The 20,323-nt window shown below is 49.6% G+C and overlaps 1 protein-coding gene across 1 annotated transcript; it reads left to right on the plus strand.

Moving 5' to 3' along the window:
- Positions 1-197: 197 nt before the first annotated feature.
- pals1a (protein associated with LIN7 1, MAGUK p55 family member a) lies at positions 198-19,627 on the plus strand. The gene is made up of 14 exons (XM_084437912.1): positions 198-370; positions 8,479-8,977; positions 10,787-10,995; positions 12,553-12,630; positions 13,118-13,267; positions 13,502-13,663; positions 13,800-13,877; positions 14,374-14,557; positions 14,805-14,876; positions 15,666-15,737; positions 16,920-17,087; positions 17,544-17,746; positions 17,899-18,009; positions 18,292-19,627. The coding sequence occupies exons 2-14, from the start codon at positions 8,620-8,622 to the stop codon at positions 18,466-18,468; spliced, it is 2,022 nt and encodes a 673-aa protein (XP_084294038.1). The 5' UTR covers positions 198-370; positions 8,479-8,619; the 3' UTR covers positions 18,469-19,627.
- The last annotated feature ends 696 nt before the right edge of the window (positions 19,628-20,323 follow it).

The following is a 20,323-nucleotide window of genomic DNA, read 5'->3' on the forward strand; positions in this document are numbered from 1 at the left end:
TACACATGAAATGTATGAGTTGTTGACCTCTCTCGTCACCCATATCTCTAAATGTGACGACACATCTCATTGGCGAAGTGGCTTCATTCCCAAGGTTCTGTAAAGTGGCAGCGTCCAATGGCTGGCTTTGTTTCATGGACGCTGTGAACGCTGTGTAGTCTGATGCTCGTCTCGTCCACACACCGCCCCGAGTCGGGAGGGACAAGCCACGGGAAGGAGAAAGCTAGGAGAGGCGATATTGTGGTACAAAAGTTATCCAGCAAATTCGCTATATTAGGTCCCCTTTTCCTGTCGTGTCTCTTCCAAGACTCGTGCGATTATATTGGATACTTCTTATAGGGGAATAAAAACGACACCGTAACGAAGGAGAGTGAGTATTTCGCTTCATGTCTAATGTTGAACAGGCATTGTCTGCAACAGGTTGCCAGGAAGGCTAGCTAGCCTAGCTAGCTTGCTAATGTTGTGCTACACTGAGCAAGGGTGAACTGTCAACCCGTTTTTGCGTGGACGTTACGTTTTATCTATGTAGACATAGTTAACCTTGTTAGCTAGTAGCTAAGCTGTTTATCTGCCTTTTAACTGTTCAAGGTTAGTTGAAACAGCAACAGTGTCCAGTTCAGTGAGACGTCAGGGGAGGTCCCTGTCACAACGGAAAACGTCCCAATTTTTGTTCGGCGGTGCTTCGGTTGTTTCTCTGTTTGCTCATACCCTCAAACCTTGGGTGACTTATCTGCAAGTAACTCGCCGAGCTAGCTGCGGAAATGTATTATAATAGTGCTATCGAGGTACGAATTTCTTAGCGAGGTATTGATAAAGTAACGACGTTTAGTTAATTAGCTAGTTAACGTTTGCTAGCTAGCTAGCCGTTAGCTCTTGTTGGCTAGCAGTTTAGATTTGGTCCTCTAATACGTCAATTAATGACACCCTAGTCAAATCAGCTAATAACTAGGGGGTGTTTACAAGGGTTTTGTTGGATCAGACAAGCTTAGCTAGATCTACCGTTACTTCGTTTGTTAAACAATGTGTGTGGGTGTTTCTGTTTTTGTTATGTTTAAATCACAGGACATGACAGGCTAGGGTTGGCCAACACTCACCTCATATCTCACTGTGTCACTCCGACACTTAGTGACTAACCCAGTACTTATTGAACCTGGCGACCGCATAACAACCACATTTCTTTAATGTAGAATGCCTTCTGCATTGTTATAGCTAATTGTCAGCAAGAAGCGGTAGAGGTTGTGGTCATATTTACCAGCTATAGAACCCCTTAACACCGCCCAGCGCCCACACACATTTACATTTTATTCATTTAGCAGATGGTTTTATCTGACTTACGTACACCCACACATACACACAACATACTATGGCTCCCCCAGTGACACACTCTCACACCACACACAGTCTTATCATCACCAGCCAGAGGCCTGGCTGACACTGGCTGTCCTCAACAACCCCCATCTGTCTTATTGTATCCTCTATCACTGCCTCCACTGACTACTCAGGCTCCGCTCTTCAGGGATAGCCATGGTCTGACTGGCCTCAAACTCTGTCTCCTGCAAAGCGTTAGACCCCTAGCAGGGAATGTTCTCTCTACCAGAGTCAGTTTCTTATAAATGACTATGGGTATGTGACCAAGTTGAATTGGTTTAAAGTTATGCCTCACTCAATTTAAATACAGCTTTCCGGTAATGTAGCTGTCTAAAGTGGTGTTTGAGAAGTGGTCATATGCATGTGCGTTGGCAAGTCAGACGACCCGAGACCAAGCCCAGCATAGTTTACTTTGGGGTGGAAGAGCAATACTGAGGAGCTACACAGCGCCACCTGTTACAGGAACAGTCTGTTTGCCTGAGCCCTTAAAACCTGGCTGTGCCTGAACCGCTTATACTTGGATGTGACTGGGATCTGGTGTAATACCTGGACCCACATGGTTATTCCAAGACATCACAGGGTCTAGTCTATCAGCTGGAATCCAGGTTCTTTTGACAGGTTATATAAGCTTGGCTAGTCCAGTCCCCCCCCATCGCTCCCTTTCTCTGTCTCTCTTTCTCTCCCCCTCTATCTCTCTCTATCTCAGTTTCAGTGTCAGTCTGGTTGATTGCAGTTTCAGGAAGACTCCTTTCTCCTTTTACCTCGGGTCTCCCCACTGGCATCCCAGCATGCAACAGTGTTAATCCACCCACTTCTTCCTCGTATTAGGAAATAGCCCGAGAGGGAGACAGAAAGAGAGAGAGAGCGAGAGAGGCAAAACACACACAGCTCACTCTCACCAATATGTAATAGTGACATCTGAGGATATTTTAGGTTTATTTTATTCTACTATTGCACTTCGTCAGCATGCAGGTGTACAATGAACAGCAAAAAGCTGGAGGTCATCTTTTCACCCCCCCCTGTCCTGCACACTCCTCCACTCCTCTTCAGGCCAGTGAGAGGTGGGGGTTGATAGGACAGGAGTGGGCCTGAGTCCAGCACCACACAGTGGTCCAGTGTTCTCTCTGACCCATCTGTCCTCAGGAATGCCCCGTCAGACTCTCACTGGCAGGAGAATCACACCGCAATCAGGCCCTGGCCGGCCCCTCATCCTGCACCCCTAGCTCGCCAGCCCCCAGCTAACCTCCTCCTACACTGGAGTCCTTACCCCCAGCCTCTTGACCCTTCTCACTGGCCCCAGCCCTCAGCCCCTTCTGTGCTCGCTAGCAGACTCCCACCCCAGCTCAGTTACGCTGCTCCCCCAGCCCTGCTACGCTTATCTGCCTGTCTAGTGTCTAGCTTAGCTTAGAGCTACATGTAGCCTAGCCAGGGAGCTAGTCTACAGTATGTTAACAGAGCTAGCCTTGCTTGGGCACTAGCCTAAAGTATGTTAACAGAGCTAGCCTAGCTTGGGAGCTAACCTACAGTATGTTAACAGAGCTAGCCGAGCTTGGTGGCTAGCCGAAGTGTACTCCGACAGTGTGTGTGGGGGGAAGTGTAGTCTCCTGGTTTAAACATTAACTATATTACCCTTACCTCTCTTATCTCTGGACGGCAAGGTGAAGGTTGTGGCCTATTACTGTAGCTGTAGAATCAGGCCTAAGGCACTCCACACACACAAAAGTTTGCTAATGCTTTCCTAATCTAGTGTGCTCGGCTATGTATCTGAATGTATTGTGTGTGTGTCCCCCTCCCTCCTCCTCCTGGTACGCTGTGGTACGTGCCCTACTACTCTCAGCTCCCTGGAATCTGGAGTCTTCATTTTGACTCACTCAGGGTGTGTGTATGTGGCGAGAGAGAGAGAGAGAGAGAGAGTGTGTGGTGTTGGAATGTGAACCAGGAGTTCAAGAGGAGATAGCAGACTGGTCTGGTTCTGCTCCCCCAGTGACAGCGAAGGTTACACACACACACACACACACACACACACACACACACACACACACACACACACACACACACTGTCATGTCACCTTATATTTAGACTGTAGGGCTGTGGGGTAGGATGCAGCAATGACTGGCTGGAGGGTCATGTGATCAGTTTATTTACATTTTGGCTCACGCATCAGCCTGACAGTACGCGGTCTGCTTAACTGCCTGCTGAACTGCTTACTGACTGGTGACTCCCACTGTCTGGTTTTACTGGTTTAGTCTCATTTGGCCTAAGGTATGCCTTCTGGCTGTGTGTGTGTTGACTCACAGCTTGTCCACACACACACAGATAAAGGGGTGTCAGTAGGCCAGGAGGGAGAGTCAGGTCGTCCACAGACGGGCCTCCCGTCTTTGTCTCCAGTTATCCTGGTCCTCCATACACCTGGCGATCTCATCGGTGGTCTCCACTCCCGCATCCCTCTTGATTATGTCCACGAATGTTTTAGTAGGACGTCCTCCCGACTTGTGTCTGCGCCATGGAGATGGCTCCCATAACACCAGCTTGCTGGCCGGAAGCTCACGGTGTAGCAGTGCACAGCCAGCCTCATTCTCCTTGCTGCAATCTTCCCACTCTCCCTTGGCCTCTCTCCGTAGAGATCTTCAATACTGACATGCGCATTAGGGCTGGGTATCGATTCGAATTTCAATAATCAATTTGATTCCGATTCACAAGGTTCAGAATCGATTATCACAATTCGATTCGATTCAATATCGATTCGGTTAGTGTTACTAAAACCTGTTTTTTTTAAGCTGTAACCTTAATTACATGACTGCCAAGTTATGCAACACATCAATGCTAGGGCTGGGTATCGATACTGATTTCCAAAAATGAATGAATGAATCATTGAATGAATTAATGAACTTCATTCATTCATTTATTCATTCATTCATTCATTCATTAAATAAAATATCGATTTTGGGAGTCATGAATCGATTCTGAATCATTTGATTCAGAATCGATTAATCGATTTTTTAAACCCAGCCCTAATGCGCATTATGACTTATGTCAGTCCAGTGCTGCACGTAGCATTCTGGTGTTGCATATGTCCAGCGACCTCTGCAGGGAGTGGCTCAGGGTCCAGGAGCCATACAGGAGAACGGCCTCCACAGTGGCGTCGAAGAAGTGGAGCTTAGTTTCACAGGGGAGGTTGGATTTCCACACGGTACTCCTGCCGTTTAGAGCCCTCCATGTGAGCGCCTTCCTCACTTTCAGGTCCTGTTTCGTTGAGTTGACCCAAGAGCCCAAGTATTTGAAGACGTCAGCCTCCTTCAGAGCAGTACCTTCAGCTGTCATTAGGGGCAGATGTTCCGGGGTGTTATAGTTGATGACCTCAGTTTTCTTGGCGTTCAGTCCAAGACCCACCTTAACACATTGCTTTTCCACTCTGAAGCAGTCTGTGCTTGCCTCACGTGGTTAGATATCAGGCTGATGTCATCGGCGTAGTCCAGGTCTGTTAAAACTACAGTGGGATACCTTCTCGACCTCCTAGGGGTTATCGTGAAGCCGAGATCCTCCTTTCTTCCCTGGATTGCCTGCCTCAGTGCGTAGTCCAGGACTATTATAAAGAGGAAGGGGGAGAGGGTGTCCCCTTGTAACACTACCACCATGATGTCAAAATCCTTGCTGTTGCCGTCCAGCGTCACAACCCTTGCCCTTGTGTTCGAATACATGGTCTCTATGGCCTGAAGTAAATTGGGGGAACACCATAGGCCTTAAGGATAAGGAGAGTAGCCATCCGGTTCAATTCCAGCTCCTCCCAACAGCATGTAGGAAGTGTCCCTGAGCAAGACGACACTGAACCCCAAACTGCTCCCAATGAGCAGGCTAGCACCTTGCATGGCAGCTGACCGCCATTGGTGTGTGAATGTGTGTATTGAATGGGTGAATGACGGGCGCTTTGGATAAAAGCGCTATGTAAGTGCAATTTATTTACCATTTACAGCCAAGGGCATAAGCTACCTGCTTGACTTAAAACAAAAAAGTGTGGTGTGTCTGTGTGTCTTAAGCCCCAGAGGAGCAGATGGCTCAGGTCAGGACTCAGGAGGTGTGTTTGTAAGGGGGAGGGGAGGGTCCTGCCTGTCTAGATTAGCTCTATAGACCAGGGCACCATCACGTCAGCTTGTAATAAATAGGAAGTACACCCATGTGGACATCCCGCTTTTTGGGGGAAGACGGGGCGGGACTTGCCATCCATTTGAATTTGCCATTCAAATTCAAAGTTGTTCACCCAAAAAGGGGGCAGTAACCACACCCACCATGGCATGAAAGCTTCCTTTATGATTGCTCTGGTCTATGTGTTAAACCTGAGATGATAAGACATTTGTTCTTCGAAGACCACGAGGTAGGGCTCAGTCAAGGCAGAGTGGCAGATAGAGGTTGACATTTTCAACATAGAGGTTGAGATTTTCACTCCCATCCTGTCCCACTCCCACAAAAGGTATCCTGTCCTGTCCCAATCCCATGAGAATAAAAAATGAATCCTTTCTCACCCCAAACCCGGAAAAACAAAAATGACTCCCACTCCAGTCCCCATTTTTTATCCCTTTTTAATTTTTTATTGGCGAGGGAGTCTTTAAGCAAAGCAATGTTTATCAGCCAAAATGCTAGTTTACATCTGTAGTCCCTGGTGAGATGTTACAATGGCTTTTGATTGGATGTTCTGGTCAACCTTTTCTTAGATTAGGCTATTTTATGTTCTTCTGCAGTTTTTTATTCAGTGTGTCACACCATTTGGCCAGTAAGTTAAGATGGCACTTGGCAGTAAAGAACTTCACATGTGGAAATGCACTTTCACGGCAGTTTATATACTGTAGCGCTGCGTCATGGCTAACTAACAGGAGAGACTGTTAATCCTCTTTGAAACTCAACTGAGTCCGGTTTTATCAGCTGCAGCGAACAGTAGAACGTAGAGTAACACCTGAACAACACAGTGTTGGAATAACTTATAACATTCCGACAAACGACAAACACAAAACTGCTTTCCTAGATCAATCAGTCTTGTATTAACTAAGATATCCGCTGGAAAAAATATATTTTCCCATGGAAATAAATACGAGGCTTGGCAACTTTAGCAGTCGCTGAAGCAGGCTAGTAGTCGGTGAGAGACAATTCTCTCTGACCAATCAGCATTCTGTAGTGTTTGCATGACCTCGCTACAGCTTGCTTAGAACCTCGATGGAGAAGGTCCTAAAGTAACGCTTCTCCTCGCCTCTACGCGCCTTTTGCACGGTGGAAAGCCCAAACAAGTCGAGTAGAGTAGAACCGACTAGTTACTCTTTGTTGCGGTGGAAATGGGCCATAATTTCTGTCTCTTATTTACCTAGGGGTCCTACATACCAGCTAACACTACTAACTGCTACATGAGATCATGCTAAGAAACACCAGCTAACCACAGCTCGCAACAGTCCAACCAGCTCTGAAGTGTGTATCAGTCAGCGAATAGCAAGCATGTGTGTCTAGTCTACTGATATGCTATATTTAAACCGGCTTCATCTGCTTCAGATTATAATAGTGATAGTTCATAGTTGATCTTGCACACCACACACACACAGTCCCACACACACTCCCACACAGTTTCCTCTCCTGGCAGTGACAATAGGTCCTTATGCTGCTCTGCTCTGGAATGCTGTTCCCAGGCTGACCGGCATTCCGGCCTGCTGCATCATGGGAATTGTCCTCTGTCACCCAGTCCAGGGGAGTGTGTGTGTGTGTGTGTGTGTGTGTGTGTTTGTGTGTGTGTGAAGTCAGAGCGTGTTTCCCTCCTTAGCCACAGCAAGATAGATAGATATATAGTTTATTAATATCAACAGACATTGTTGTAGGGACACACACACTTCTACTCTCCTCATCTCTCGGTCATCCCCCCCTTCCACCTCAAACCCTCTCTACCTCCCCTCCTCTCTCTCCCCCAAGTCCTCTTCATTCCTTCTGAGTGATCAGGCTGTAGCCTGTTGATCTGAGGAGGGCCACTCAGCCAGGGAACCAGTCAGCAAGTGACAGTCAATGATCCAGTTAGCCAGGTAAACAATCAGCCAGTGGTGGCTAGCGGACAGCCCTCCCAGCTGGCAGGTCAGACAAGATGGTAAGCCCCTCCCTCTCCTCTCCGCACACTCCTCCCCCTCCTCTGAGTGTTTGTGTCTTTGTGGGTTTTTTTTTTCTCTCTCTCTCAGGCTAGGGACCTCCTGCCCGCTGACAAAGCTGTTGTCATGGTGATGCGTAGTAGGGGCCGTCGCAGTCCAGTAATCTCCAAACAGTGGAGGGGAGAAGGGGAGGGAGGAGGAGAGGAGAGTGAGGGGAGGAGAGAGAGAGAGTGGAATGTGAAAATGACTTTTGGAAGGCAGCATAGGTGATCAGAGGTTATCTGCTGTCCCCTGTGCGCACACACACACACACACACACACGGTCTGCTGTGCACACACACACAAGCACACAGAGGCCTGGGCTTGATACTACAGACACTTTTCCACAGTGGGGCCAGACGGTTCCGATGGCGTTTCCACCTGGACGCAGAATGCTCAGTCCATGCCCAGCACAAATTTCTCGGCACGGTTAGACAACCGGGTTCAGTGCAGCAGAACTGTTCCGGTAGGCGGGCTTAATGACGTTGGTATTCACCGATTGGTTTCACGTTTACCAAGCCGCTTACGTCAGGGGCTGCGTTCTTCTTCTGTGTACATTAACTGCTGAAAAAACAAGTTGTAAAATGATTCTGGGGCTAATATCTCTAGCTAGCTACATAAAGTAACTAGATTACTATATTGTTGAGTTGGTAAAAAAGTGTTCACAAAAACTGAACTTTGTTCATCTGAAGTTATAAGCTGGGACCGTCATTCGTGACTGGACGTCGACAGGCAATCAAATAACACTTCAAACAAGCTCATTTATTTGGGAACACTAGCTGGCTAGCATAACCAGTTTGTTGGAATTTCATTTTGACAACTGATAGGACTAAGTTGATATGTTGCACAGTAAACAAGCAGAATGGTATCATTCATGGCTAGCTGGTCAAGTCTGGTAACAGGTGTGTGTGTGTGTGTGGTGTGGCGTGTGTGTTTAACTGTGTCTGCTGTCGTCTCTTCCAGGTGCTGGAGTGCTGAGTGCAGGTGTCATGGATGACCAGTTCACAGAGCTGCCCTCATAGAGACTCACCTCAACCAACGACCCCCCCACACACACACACAGCTACAAATACCTACACACAGAGAGACTGAGGAGAGACTGTGATGACCACGTCCCACATGAACGGTCATGTGACAGATTCGGAGGGTGGGGTTCAGGGGACCGGTGGCGAGGGCCACAGGGAGATGGCAGTGGACTGTCCCGGTGACCTGGGGTCCCGGACCCTCCCGGCCCGGCGCTCGGCCCAGCTGGAGAGGATCCGCCAGCACCAGGAGGACCTGAGGAGGAGGCGGGAGGAGGAAGGCCGTCAGCGCCAGGAGCTGGACCTCAACGCCTCCATGCGCCTTAAGAAGCTGGCCCAGAATCCCAAGGTGGGGATCGACAACCCGACCTTTGACCCCGTGGAGGGACCAGGGGTGCCGCTGGGACTGGCACCTGGCCTGGGCACGCCCGCCCTGCTGGGTGAGTCTCCTATTGGTCAATGCTGGGTTAGGCTGCTTTGTGGTTGGTCAGTGCTGGGTTAGTGCTTTCATTAAATAATAATATTAATAATTGTATTTATAGCACCTTTCAAACAGTGCAGTAAGAAGTGCTTACATAAGAGAAAAAATACTGTAATAGGTTAATTAATACAGAAATCAAAGTATAAAAGGTACTAAATGAATACAATAAAACAAATACTGTGCAGGGAAAATGGTGACACTAATTAAATGCAAGTCTATAAAAATGAGTTTTCAGAAGAGTTTTTAAGGAGAATAAGGAATTAGCAAGTCTAATATCTTCTGCCAGTCTGTTCCAGAGCCTAGCAGCTCTCACTGAAGAAGCTTGATCACCTTTAGATTTGTACCTGGACTCCACTGCTCTTATAAGTAATCAAAAGAATCTTAAAATGAATTGGAAGCCAATGAAGGGAGGCTAGGATAGGGATAATATGTACTAAATGTATAAAGAGAATTGCAGTAATCAAGTATGAATTGGCCAGTGCTGGGTCGGTCCGCTCTGTGGTGCTGGGTCGGTCCGCTCTGTGGTGCTGGGTCGGTCCACTCTGTGGTGCTGGGTCGGTCCACTCTGTGGTGCTGGGTCAGTCTGCTCTGTGGTGCTGGGTCGGTCCTCTCTGTGGTGCTGGGTCAGTCTGCTCTGTGGTGCTGGGTCAGTCCGCTCTGTGGTGCTGGGTCAGTCCACTCTGTGGTGCTGGGTCAGTCTGCTCTGTGGTGCTGGGTCGGTCCGCTCTGTGGTGCTGGGTCAGTCTGCTCTGTGGTGCTGGGTCGGTCCTCTCTGTGGTGCTGGGTCAGTCTGCTCTGTGGTGCTGGGTCAGTCCGCTCTGTGGTGCTGGGTCAGTCCACTCTGTGGTGCTGGGTCAGTCTGCTCTGTGGTGCTGGGTCGGTCCGCTCTGTGGTGCTGGGTCAGTCTGTTCTGTGGTGCTGGGTCAGTCCACTCTGTTGTTGTTTCATTTTGGGGAGTGAATCGAGCTGAGGAATCAAACAAAATCTCCTTAACTTCTGTCAAATGCCAGTGAAGTTTCTCTGTGGTATTCCACCTTGTACCACAGTCCCAAGTGGGTTCATGCATTAGAGACAGACAGACACACACAGTGCGAGCCTCTGGTGCATTCCAGTAGTAAATCTCTCTGAGGGGGTCGTGTTCTGTCAGACCTCTGCTGAGAGCCCGTCTGGTCTGGGAACGAGGGACGAGAGGGTGGGAGGGTGGGAGGCAGAGGAGAGGAGGGAGGGGAGAGAAGAGGAGATGAAGGGAGAGGAGGAGGGGGGGGGGGCGGAGAGGAGAGAGATGGAGGGAGATGAGAGGGAGGGATGGAGCTGGAGGGAGAGGCGAGGGATGGAGGGAGGAGAGGGAAAGAAGAGGACAGGAGAGAAGGACCCAGAAGAGGAGGGGAGAGGAGAAGAGTGGAGGAGAGGAGGAGGGGGGAGCAGCCAGCGCTCTAGAAGTCAAGCAGCAGGTGCGTGAGGAATTTGCAAGGAGGGAAAGAGTGACATGATGAGAGAGGGAGAGGAGCAGGGAGGGAAAGAGAGAGGCGGGTGTCAGTTAATGAGAAACTCTTCAGGAGACACTGTCAGCGTTATTATAGTCAAAGATGGTAGCACAATACTCCCTCCAAGTTTCTCCGTGTCACACACACACACACACACACACGCGCAGCTTGTCCGTCCCGACATTAAAGCGTTAAGGTGAGAAGTCCCTCTCTCTCTTAACTATGTGTGTTTACTTTAACAATCTAACCCGTGTGTATGTGTGTGTGCGTGTGCGTGTGAGCAGAGCTGGAGGATCTCCTCCTCTCTCTGAAGCAGGTGCAGGGCTGTCTCACAGACTCTCAGAGCCAAGCGGACATCGAGCTGGTGCTGCAGCTGGTCCAGAAGACGGACTTCCAGAGGGCTGTGGACATCCACAACGCCGTGGCCCTGAACATGAACCGCCCCAGCCCGCCCTATCCCCACACAGACCACGCCCTCACCCTGGCTCAGGAGGTAAGACCACCTCCATAACGTCTTACCCCTAGGCACCACCGCTCCTCTCCCTCCTCCTTCCCCCCTCTTCCTCTCCCTCCTCCCCTCCCCCTTCTCTCCTTCCTCCTCCTCCTCCCACCCATCCCCCTGGGCTAGCGTCAGTTCCAGTACCTCCTCCTCCAGAGTCCGGGAATTTGTAGATCAGCTGGGTCCAGGGTGGTCCCCATACGGTAATGAGGCCAGCAGGACAACAGCCTCTCTGTTCTCTTCCCGGCAACGACAACAATCTGAAGAGCTGATTGGTCACGTTAACACTCTGGGCCCTGCCCATCGGGCTCCCGTTCCAGATAAGAGACAGAGAGATGACTCTGTAGCGTCTAGATGGGACTCCTCACCTAAAACCTGACCCTAGCCTTAACCTGAGCCAGGACCTCAGCATTCGACATCAGTTTGGAGGCAAAGCGCAGCCTGCTGGCGAAACATGTGTATTGCATCAGTAAGCAAGCCTTATCTATGCCAGAAATAGCTCCTTTCTGTGATGATGATGCACAAGGATACACACATGCTATCAAACAATCTACTGCTAGATCAGTCTAACAAAAAATACAGTATGTGTGCATGGCTGTGTGTACACAACGCATCGGTGTGTGGGTGTAACCAGCAGTGTTCTGGGGTTCATCTTTGTGTGCGTGTGTGTGTGTGTGTGCGTGTGTGCGCATGTGTGTGTGTGTGTGTGCGTGCGTGCATGCGTGTATGTTTAACCAACAGTGTGTTCTGGGGTTCTCCAGGTCGTGTGTGTGTGTGCGTGCGTGTGTGCGTGCGTGCGTGCGTGTCTAACTAGCAGTTTGTTCTGGGGTTCTCCAGGTCGTTTGTGTGAGTGTCTAACCAGCAGTGTGTTCTGGGATTCTCCAGGTCGTGTGTGTGTCTAACCAGCAGTGTGTTCTGGGATTCTCCAGGTCGTGTGTGTGTGTGTGTGTGTCTAATCAGCAGTGTGTTCTGGGATTCTCCAGGTCGTTTGTGTGAGTTTCTAACCAGCAGTGTGTTCTGGGGTTCTCCAGGTCGTGTGTGTGTGTCTAACCAGCAGTGTGTTCTGGGGTTCTCCAGGTCGTGTGTGTGTGTGTGTGTGTGTGTGTGTGTGTGTGTGTCTAACCAGCAGTGTGTTCTGGGGTTCTCCAGGTCATCTGTGTGTTTGTGTGTGTGTCTAACCAGCAGTGCGTTCTGGGGTTCTCCAGGTCGTGTGTGTGTGTGTGTGTGTGTGTGTGTGTGTGTGTGTGTGTGTGTGTGTGTGTGTGTGTGTGTGTGTGTGTGTGTGTGTGTGTGTGTGTGTGTGTGTGTGTGTGTGTGTGTGTGTGTGTGTGTGTGTGTGTGTGTGTGTGTGTGTGTGTGTGTGTGTGTGTGTGTGTGTGTGTGTGTGTGTGTGTGTGTGTGTGTGTGTGTGTGTGTGTGTGTCTAAAACCAGCAGTGTGTTCTGGGGTTCTCCAGGTCATCTGTGTGTGTGTCTAACCAGCAGTGTGTTCTGGGGTTCTCCAGGTCGTGTGTGTGTGTGTCTAACCAGCAGTGTGTTCTGGGGCTCTCCAGGTCCAGTCCACGGTTCTGTCCAGTCAGCACAAGGAGGGTCTGGAGCTGCACTCGCTGCTCTCCTCCATACACTTACAGGTACTGGCACGTGTGTGCATGAGTGCCATCATATTCACCTGTGTGTTTGTGTGGGTGTGTGTGTGTGCGTGCCACTGTCATGCCAAATGGCGTCCGGTTGCCAAAACGCATCCGGGTGGTGTATTCGGAATGTCGTTGGTACACCAACCTGACGTGCTAGCGTTCCTGACATTCCTGAGTAGCGTTAGCACGTTTGCTTCAGCTCAGAATGGTGTTCTATTGTTACAATGCTGAGGTGAAGCCAACATGCAAATGCCACTCAGGAATGTCAGGAATGCTAGCACGTCACGTTTGCGACATTCCGACTTTCCGATTACATCACCCGGACGCATTTTAGCAACCGAACACTATTTGGCGTGACAGCACCATATTTATGTGTGTGTATTTGTGTGTGCCACCATATTTATGTGTGTATGTGTATATGTGTGTGTGTGTTTGTCTTTGTGTGTGGTCCCATACTGTGTGTGTGTGTGTGTGCTCCCTGCAGTCCCTGCTCCTGGCCCATGACTGTGTTGCGGAGCAGGAGATGCAGCTGGAGCCCCTAGCCCCCACCGACGGGCCGTGTGAGACCCTCACCCAGTGGGGGGGGGAGACGGTGAAGATCGTCCGCATCGACAAGGCCATGGACATCCCGCTGGTGAGGCGCTGGACCGCTCTGAACCGCTCTGAACCACTCTGAACCACTCTGAACCACTCTGTACCACTCTGTACCGCTCTGAACCGCTCTGAACCGCTCTGAACCACTCTGTACCACTCTGTACCACTCTGTACCACTCTGTACCACTCTGAACTGCTCTGGTCCCCCTGCACACTGAACCTGCCTATCTCGTACGCGTCTGTGTGTGTGTGTGCGCGTCTCTGTGTGTGTCAGGGTGCCACGGTGAGGAACGACATGGACAGCGTGATCATCAGCCGCATCGTGAAGGGCGGGGCCGCGGAGCGGAGCGGCCTGCTGCACGAGGGAGACGAGATCCTGGAGATCAACGGCACAGAGATCCGGGGGAAGGACGTCAACGAGGTCTTCGACATCCTGGTGAGACAGGGAGAGAGACGGGACAGTTAGGCCTGGGTTATACTCCCAAACGGACGCGTACACCCTCTGATGACGACATTTACGCCACTGAAGGTAACGTTTATCCTGTCTCCTCTTTCTCCTCCTCACCCGTCAGGCGGACATGCACGGGACCCTCACCTTCATCCTCATCCCCAGCCCTCAGAGCAAACCTGCCCCTGTCAAAGAGACTGTGGTGAGTGCACACCTCCCTCCTACCCGCCTTCCTCACACCTCTACCACTCTGCCTCACCCCTCTACCTCACCCCTATACCCTCCTACCTCACCCCTCTACCCCCCTACCTCAGCTCTCTACTCCTCCTACCTCACCTCTCTACCCCTCCTACCTCACCCCTCTACCCCTCCTACCTCACCCCTCTACCCCCCTACCTCACCTCTCTACCACTCCTACCTCACCCCTATACCCCCCTACCTCACCTCTCTACCCCTCCTACCTCACCTCTCTACCCCCCTACCTCACCTCTCTACCCCTCCTACCTCACCTCTCTACCCCTCCTACCTCACCCCTCTACCCCCCTACCTCACCTCTCTACCACTCCTACCTCACCCCTATACCCCCCTACCTCACCTCTCTACCCCTCCTACCTCACCTCTCTACCCCTCCTACCTCACCCCTCTACCTCACCTCTCTACCCCTCCTACCTCACCCCTATATTCTGTTTGCGCTCCAGGTCCATGTGAAGGCCCACTTTGACTACGACCCCTCAGACGACCCGTATGTGCCGTGCCGGGAGCTGGGCCTGTGCTTCCAGAAGGGGGACATCCTCCACATCATCAGCCAGGACGACCCCAACTGGTGGCAGGCTTACCGGGACGGAGACGAGGACAACCAGCCCCTGGCCGGACTGGTGCCTGGTAAGACATACTACACAGATTATATATACCAGATGAGACCTGAACCATAGATCTGAAGATATGAACTGCCCCTCGTTTTTTCCCTCCTTCCTCCTCCATCTCCCGCTCTCTCTCCTTCCCACTCCCTTTCTCCCTCCCCCCTCCTCCCCCTCTCCCGCCCCCCTCCTCCCTTCCTTCTCCCCCTCTCCCTCCTCCCTATCCCCCTCCCTCCCTCCTCCCTTCCTTCTCCCTCCATCCCTCCCTCTAGGGAAGAGTTTCCAGCAACAGAGAGAGGCGATGAAGCAGACCATCGAGGAGGACAAGGAGCCGGAGAAGTCAGGTGATCTGACCCTAACCTGACAACCATAATCTACCCTGGTGATATTCTACCAGACAGCTGACCCTAACCTGACAACCATAATCTACCCTGGTGATATTCTACCAGACAGTTGACCCTAACATGACAACCATAATCTACCCTGGTGATATTCTACCAGACAGTTGACCCTAACCTGACAACCATAATCTACCCTGGTGATATTCTACCAGACAGCTGACCCTAACCTGACAACCATAATCTACCCTGGTGATATTCTACCAGACAGCTGACCCTAACCTGACAACCATAATCTACCCTGGTGATATTCTACCAGACAGCTGACCCTAACATGACAACCATAATCTACCCTGGTGATATTCTACCAGACAGTTGACCCTAACCTGACAACCATAATCTACCCTGGTGATATTCTACCAGACAGCTGACCCTAACCTGACAACCATAATCTACCCTGGTGATATTCTACCAGACAGCTGACCCTAACATGACAACCATAATCTACCCTGGTGATATTCTACCAGACAGCTGACCCTAACATGACAACCATAATCTACCCTGGTGATATTCTACCAGACAGTTGACCCTAACCTGACAACCATAGTCTGTCGTGGTGATCAGTCTGTATGTTTGCAGGGGTCAGAAACCACGCAGACAGCCCTGGGTGCTTAGGCCACCTGACTGATCTACAAATCACCTGCTGTCATAAATACCATATCTTTAAGAGTTGTACATCAGTTACCTGGCAGATACTGAGGTTTAAACCTGCACATCTGACCTCTGGTTTTCAAGGGAAACTGTGGTGCGCCAAGAAGAACAAGAAGAAGAGGAAGAAGCTGCTCTACAATGCCCACAAGAACGACGGTAAGACCCGCACGACATGCTGGGGGAGAGGTTGAAGTGCAGGCTGGGAGATGTAGGCTGAAGGATGGTAAGACATGCAGGGTATGCTGGGATATGTAGGGTCTGTCCCAATTCAAGGGTTGCATCCTACCTAGGCCGGATTTGAAGGCTGCTACGCAACAGCGGGGCGACAAGTGCTGTCCCAATTCATTCAGCCTACGAAGAGTCCTCCGAATGCAGCCCACAAATGCGGCCTACATTTGACGAATTTGAAGGGTACAACTGATGGATCCTTCGCGGCCTGCCTTCGCGGCCTCCCTCCCAGAATGCGTTTCGGTCCAGATGAATTCCTGTACCAGCCGCCATTGCTCGGATTTTAAACCGTTTTTAAACCGCTTTGATCTTAATATTATTACGTTTTAATAAAATGTCATGCCTGATAGTACCACCATAGAATCCCAATATGTGGAAACTTTATCCAAATTACGCCTGTATCTACGAGTTTAGACGATTTAGATAGCCATTTTCTGTGGTGTTTCCATAACAATAGGACAGGTCGCGCAAAGTTACCTCAGGACAGGTCGCGCTACTGGCACGCGCCGCGCTTGGCACGTGCTTGGGGCTACCTAGGCAACAAAATGACGAGTTGGGAATCCTCCGTAGGCTAGACCGTCCCATTTCACAAAACGTTTATATCCGGCCTACCTGGCCTGAAGGACGCGACCTACGTAGACCGCGTAGGCTGCGACCTAGTTAGGATGCAACCCTTGAATTGGGACAGACCCGTAGGCTCAGGATGATAAGACCAGCAGGGCAGGCTGGGAGATGTAGGCTGCTCTGACGTGTGCTTGGTACAGTGTTTCTAGTTCTAGTTAATTGTGGGCATTGATTAGCCTGACACTCAGACTGAATTGCATTTCGTTTCACTTCTTTATTCAGTCTGAACAGGCTCCCATTGCAGCCGTTTTCCGAGATGGGAGTTCTCAGCGATTAGTTCATCCCCTAACCAATCACAGCATTTGAAATCACATTCATAGGACACTGATTGGCCTGGTTGGAATTCTAAACAGAGATATCGCTCTGGACGAGAGCCTTTCCAGATCCTGAATCGCATTTCGAAAATTCAGATTCAGGGTCTGGAGCCAGGCTAGGCGTTGATATGAAAGCTGTTGGTCATAGTGTAAACTCTCCTCTCCTCCTCAGACTACGACAACGAGGAGATCCTCACCTATGAGGAGATGGCCCTGTACCACCAGCCAGCCAATCGGAAGCGCCCGATCGCTCTGATTGGTCCGCCCAGTTGTGGTCAGACGGAGCTGCGTCAGAGGCTGCTGTCCAGCGAACCGGAGCGGTTCGGAGGAGCTGTGCCACGTAAGACCGCTACACATGGAACCTCCAAAGCAACAGTAAAGCTCTTTAAGGAACACGCCAACTTTTGGGGAAATTAGCTTATTTGCCATCTTCCCCAGAGTCAGATAAGAAGATATATACCCTTTTCTTCTCTGCGCGTGCAGTAGGAAGCATTGAGACCCATTAGAGCCATTAGCTCAATCACTGTAAATGTATTTGAAACATTAGCCTAGGCTAACGGCTAATTTCCCCAAAAGCTGGCGTGTTTCTATAAGAACAAAAACTGTTTTTTTTCCCATTTGTAAAAACAAATGAAACCTATAGAAAACCTTTGTTGTCTATTGGTTTCAATGGACAATCTTTGAGCCAAGGTGCTTGAATGGTTCAATGCTTTTTGGCTCAATTTGTTGGTGGTGTCAGTGCCTTTGTCCTCTAGCCTGTGTTCTAATGGTGTGACTGGTGCGTTTGTGGGACCAGACACCACGCGGAGCCGGCGGGACGCGGAGGTGAACGGGCGGGACTACCACTTTGTGTCCCGGCAGGCGTTCGAGGCGGACGCGGCAGCGGGGAAGTTCATTGAGTCTGGCGAGTTTGAGAAGAATCTGTACGGGACCAGCAGCGACTCGGTCCGCCAGCTCATCAACACGGGCAAGATCTGTCTGCTTTGTCTGCACACACAGGTCAGTCTGGCTCCTCCACTCTCGTCCCTCTTTCTCTCTGTCCCCCCTCCTCTTTTCTCTCTTTCCCTCATCTCTCTCTCTCTTTCTCACATAACATACACACATTCAGATGGAAACTGATTGAATGTTCACCCCCCCACCTCTCTCTCCAGTCATTGAAGGTACTGCGTAGTTCAGACCTGAAGCCCTACATCATCTTTGTAGCTCCTCCCTCCCAGGAACGACTGAGAGCTTTACTGGCCAAGGAGAGCAAAAATCCCAAGGTAACATTTGCCTGTCAGTCTGCCCGTCTGTCTTACCCGTCTGTCTGTCCGTTTGCCTGCTTGTCTGTTCGTCTCTGCCTGCCTGTATGTCTGTCTGTGTTGACCTAGCTCCTTTTGTAGAACTGATCCCCCCCTCCGTTAGTCATCTAACTGTACTCTGCTTTGTTTCTCTCCTCTCTCCCCCTCCCCCAACCCCCCTTTCAACGGCCCTCCAACCCCCCTCCCTCCTCTCCACCATCCTTGCTAACACCCGTCCCCCCCCCCATATTACCACCCCCCCAGCCGGAGGAGCTGCGTGACATCATAGAGAAGGCCCGGGAGATGGAGCAGAACTTTGGCCACCTGTTTGACGCGGCCATCGTGAACACGGACCAGGACAAGGCCTTCCAGGAGCTGCTCAGGCTCATCAACAAACTGGACACTGAGCCGCAGTGGGTCCCCTCCTCCTGGCTGCGCTGAGGGACACACACACACATTGACAGAAGCACACAGAAGCTTAAACAAACAAGTACACATATTGTGCCTCAAATGCATTCTCTCTCTCTCTCTTTCACTCACACACACACACACAAACAAACACACACTCAGCTGCAGATTCTCTCCCACCAGCGAAGCAGCGAGGATGAATGTGTGTTTGCTGGACAGGCCCAGCTCTCGGGAGGAAATGTTTGTTTATTCTTCACTTCCTGTATCTGTCTCACTGAATTAACCAATCACATTCCACCCTGATGGAAAGACTTGGCACTTGGCAGCGGTAGTTTAGACCGACTCTCCTCTGCTTCATCCGGGGTAGATCTATTTATGATTGTAATTGTACAGCATTTGTGTTTTAGACACCAGAGCCTCTAGAATGATCACACACACTACGTACACACACACTACTCCCACCTGCTGGGACCACCTGGCTCCTGTACGAACCACACCAACACATACACACAGGGTGTGTGTTCTACTCTGAGGTGTGTGTTCGTTTTTTTTGTGTTTTTTTTTAGAATTAGTAGTGGTTCCAGCACTATAGAAGATGTCTTTTAACTGGTGTCTCCAATACATGATGCATCCTGTATGTTTTACTGTGTGATTTGTCTGTCAGATCACTTCAGATCAGTGTTCCGATGCTGTTTTAATTGATTATCATGTTTATGTTTAATATACTTCAGCAATATGAACTCAACCGAAAACAGCCTAAATCCTATAGGGGTTAAGAAGTTTAGTCTGTCTAGTTGTGTGTTTGGTTGCTTGCGTGTGGATGGATGTGTGCGCGTGCATGCTTGTACAGAGGCAGTACTGCCTCTGAGTTGCAGGCGAGTATTATCTCTAGTAGATGATGCCTGGAACGGTCGACAGGATTGTTTCACATCATTTCATTATTATTATTATTATTATTACACTATTTTCATTTTGATAATCACTGTAGATTGACATTTATATATTTGTAATATTAAAGATAGATATATGAAGTCGAATGCACCAATAGGATTGCTCCACCACTCTTCCATCCTTCCCATTGGTTCTGGTTGCAAGAGGAGGAGCCTGTAACTGGAAGTAGTTTTAATGAATGTAAAGATACTGTATTCAGAATCACCTCTTCTTTTCAAGATCTGTTTTTGTAAGAATTATTCAACTGAATTAAAAACCAGATTGAAAGCAGTGTTTATAATGTTCTACAGTATTTTAGTGACATTGTATCCATTTGAGTATTTGTTTTCACTTCTAACAAAGAGTTTTATGATTGATACAGTATGCATATAATGGAGCTACACTCAGTAGCCACTTTATTAGGTATTTACACCTGCTTGTTGACGCAAATATCCTGCTCCTCCAAACAGCGAATCACATGGCTGCAACTTAGTATACAGTATAAAGCAAGTAGACATGGGGAAGAGGTTTAGTTGTTGTTCAACCAAATATTAGAATGGGCCAGATGACCATGGTATGATTGTTGGTGTCAGACCCTACTGGCCTAGTCAGTTAAAAGAATAGTGATAAACAAAAAATCATTCAGTGAGTGGCAGTTCTGTGGGCAAAAACACAATTAAATACAAGAGGGACCGGCAGCTGACACTGCTTGTCTCCTAATAAGATAAAAGGAAAATTAATTCAACCTAACAGAAAGTCCAAGTCAGGTTTATCAGAACTAACGTGAGGGTGATTGGAGTTGAGTGGTCCACGCCACCTTGGAGTGTCCGCAAATGTTCAAATAACACTGTTCAACAGTGGTTCAACGGGGCACCGTGTTCAATCTGTGGCATATTTACAAGTGTCGGATAAACATGAAACTTCACTTACCTAAGCAAAAGGGTCTATTTAAACAAAT

This window comes from Borostomias antarcticus, assembly GCF_949987555.1.
Source record: "Borostomias antarcticus genome assembly, chromosome: 5".
Lineage (NCBI taxonomy): Eukaryota > Metazoa > Chordata > Actinopteri > Stomiiformes > Stomiidae > Borostomias > Borostomias antarcticus.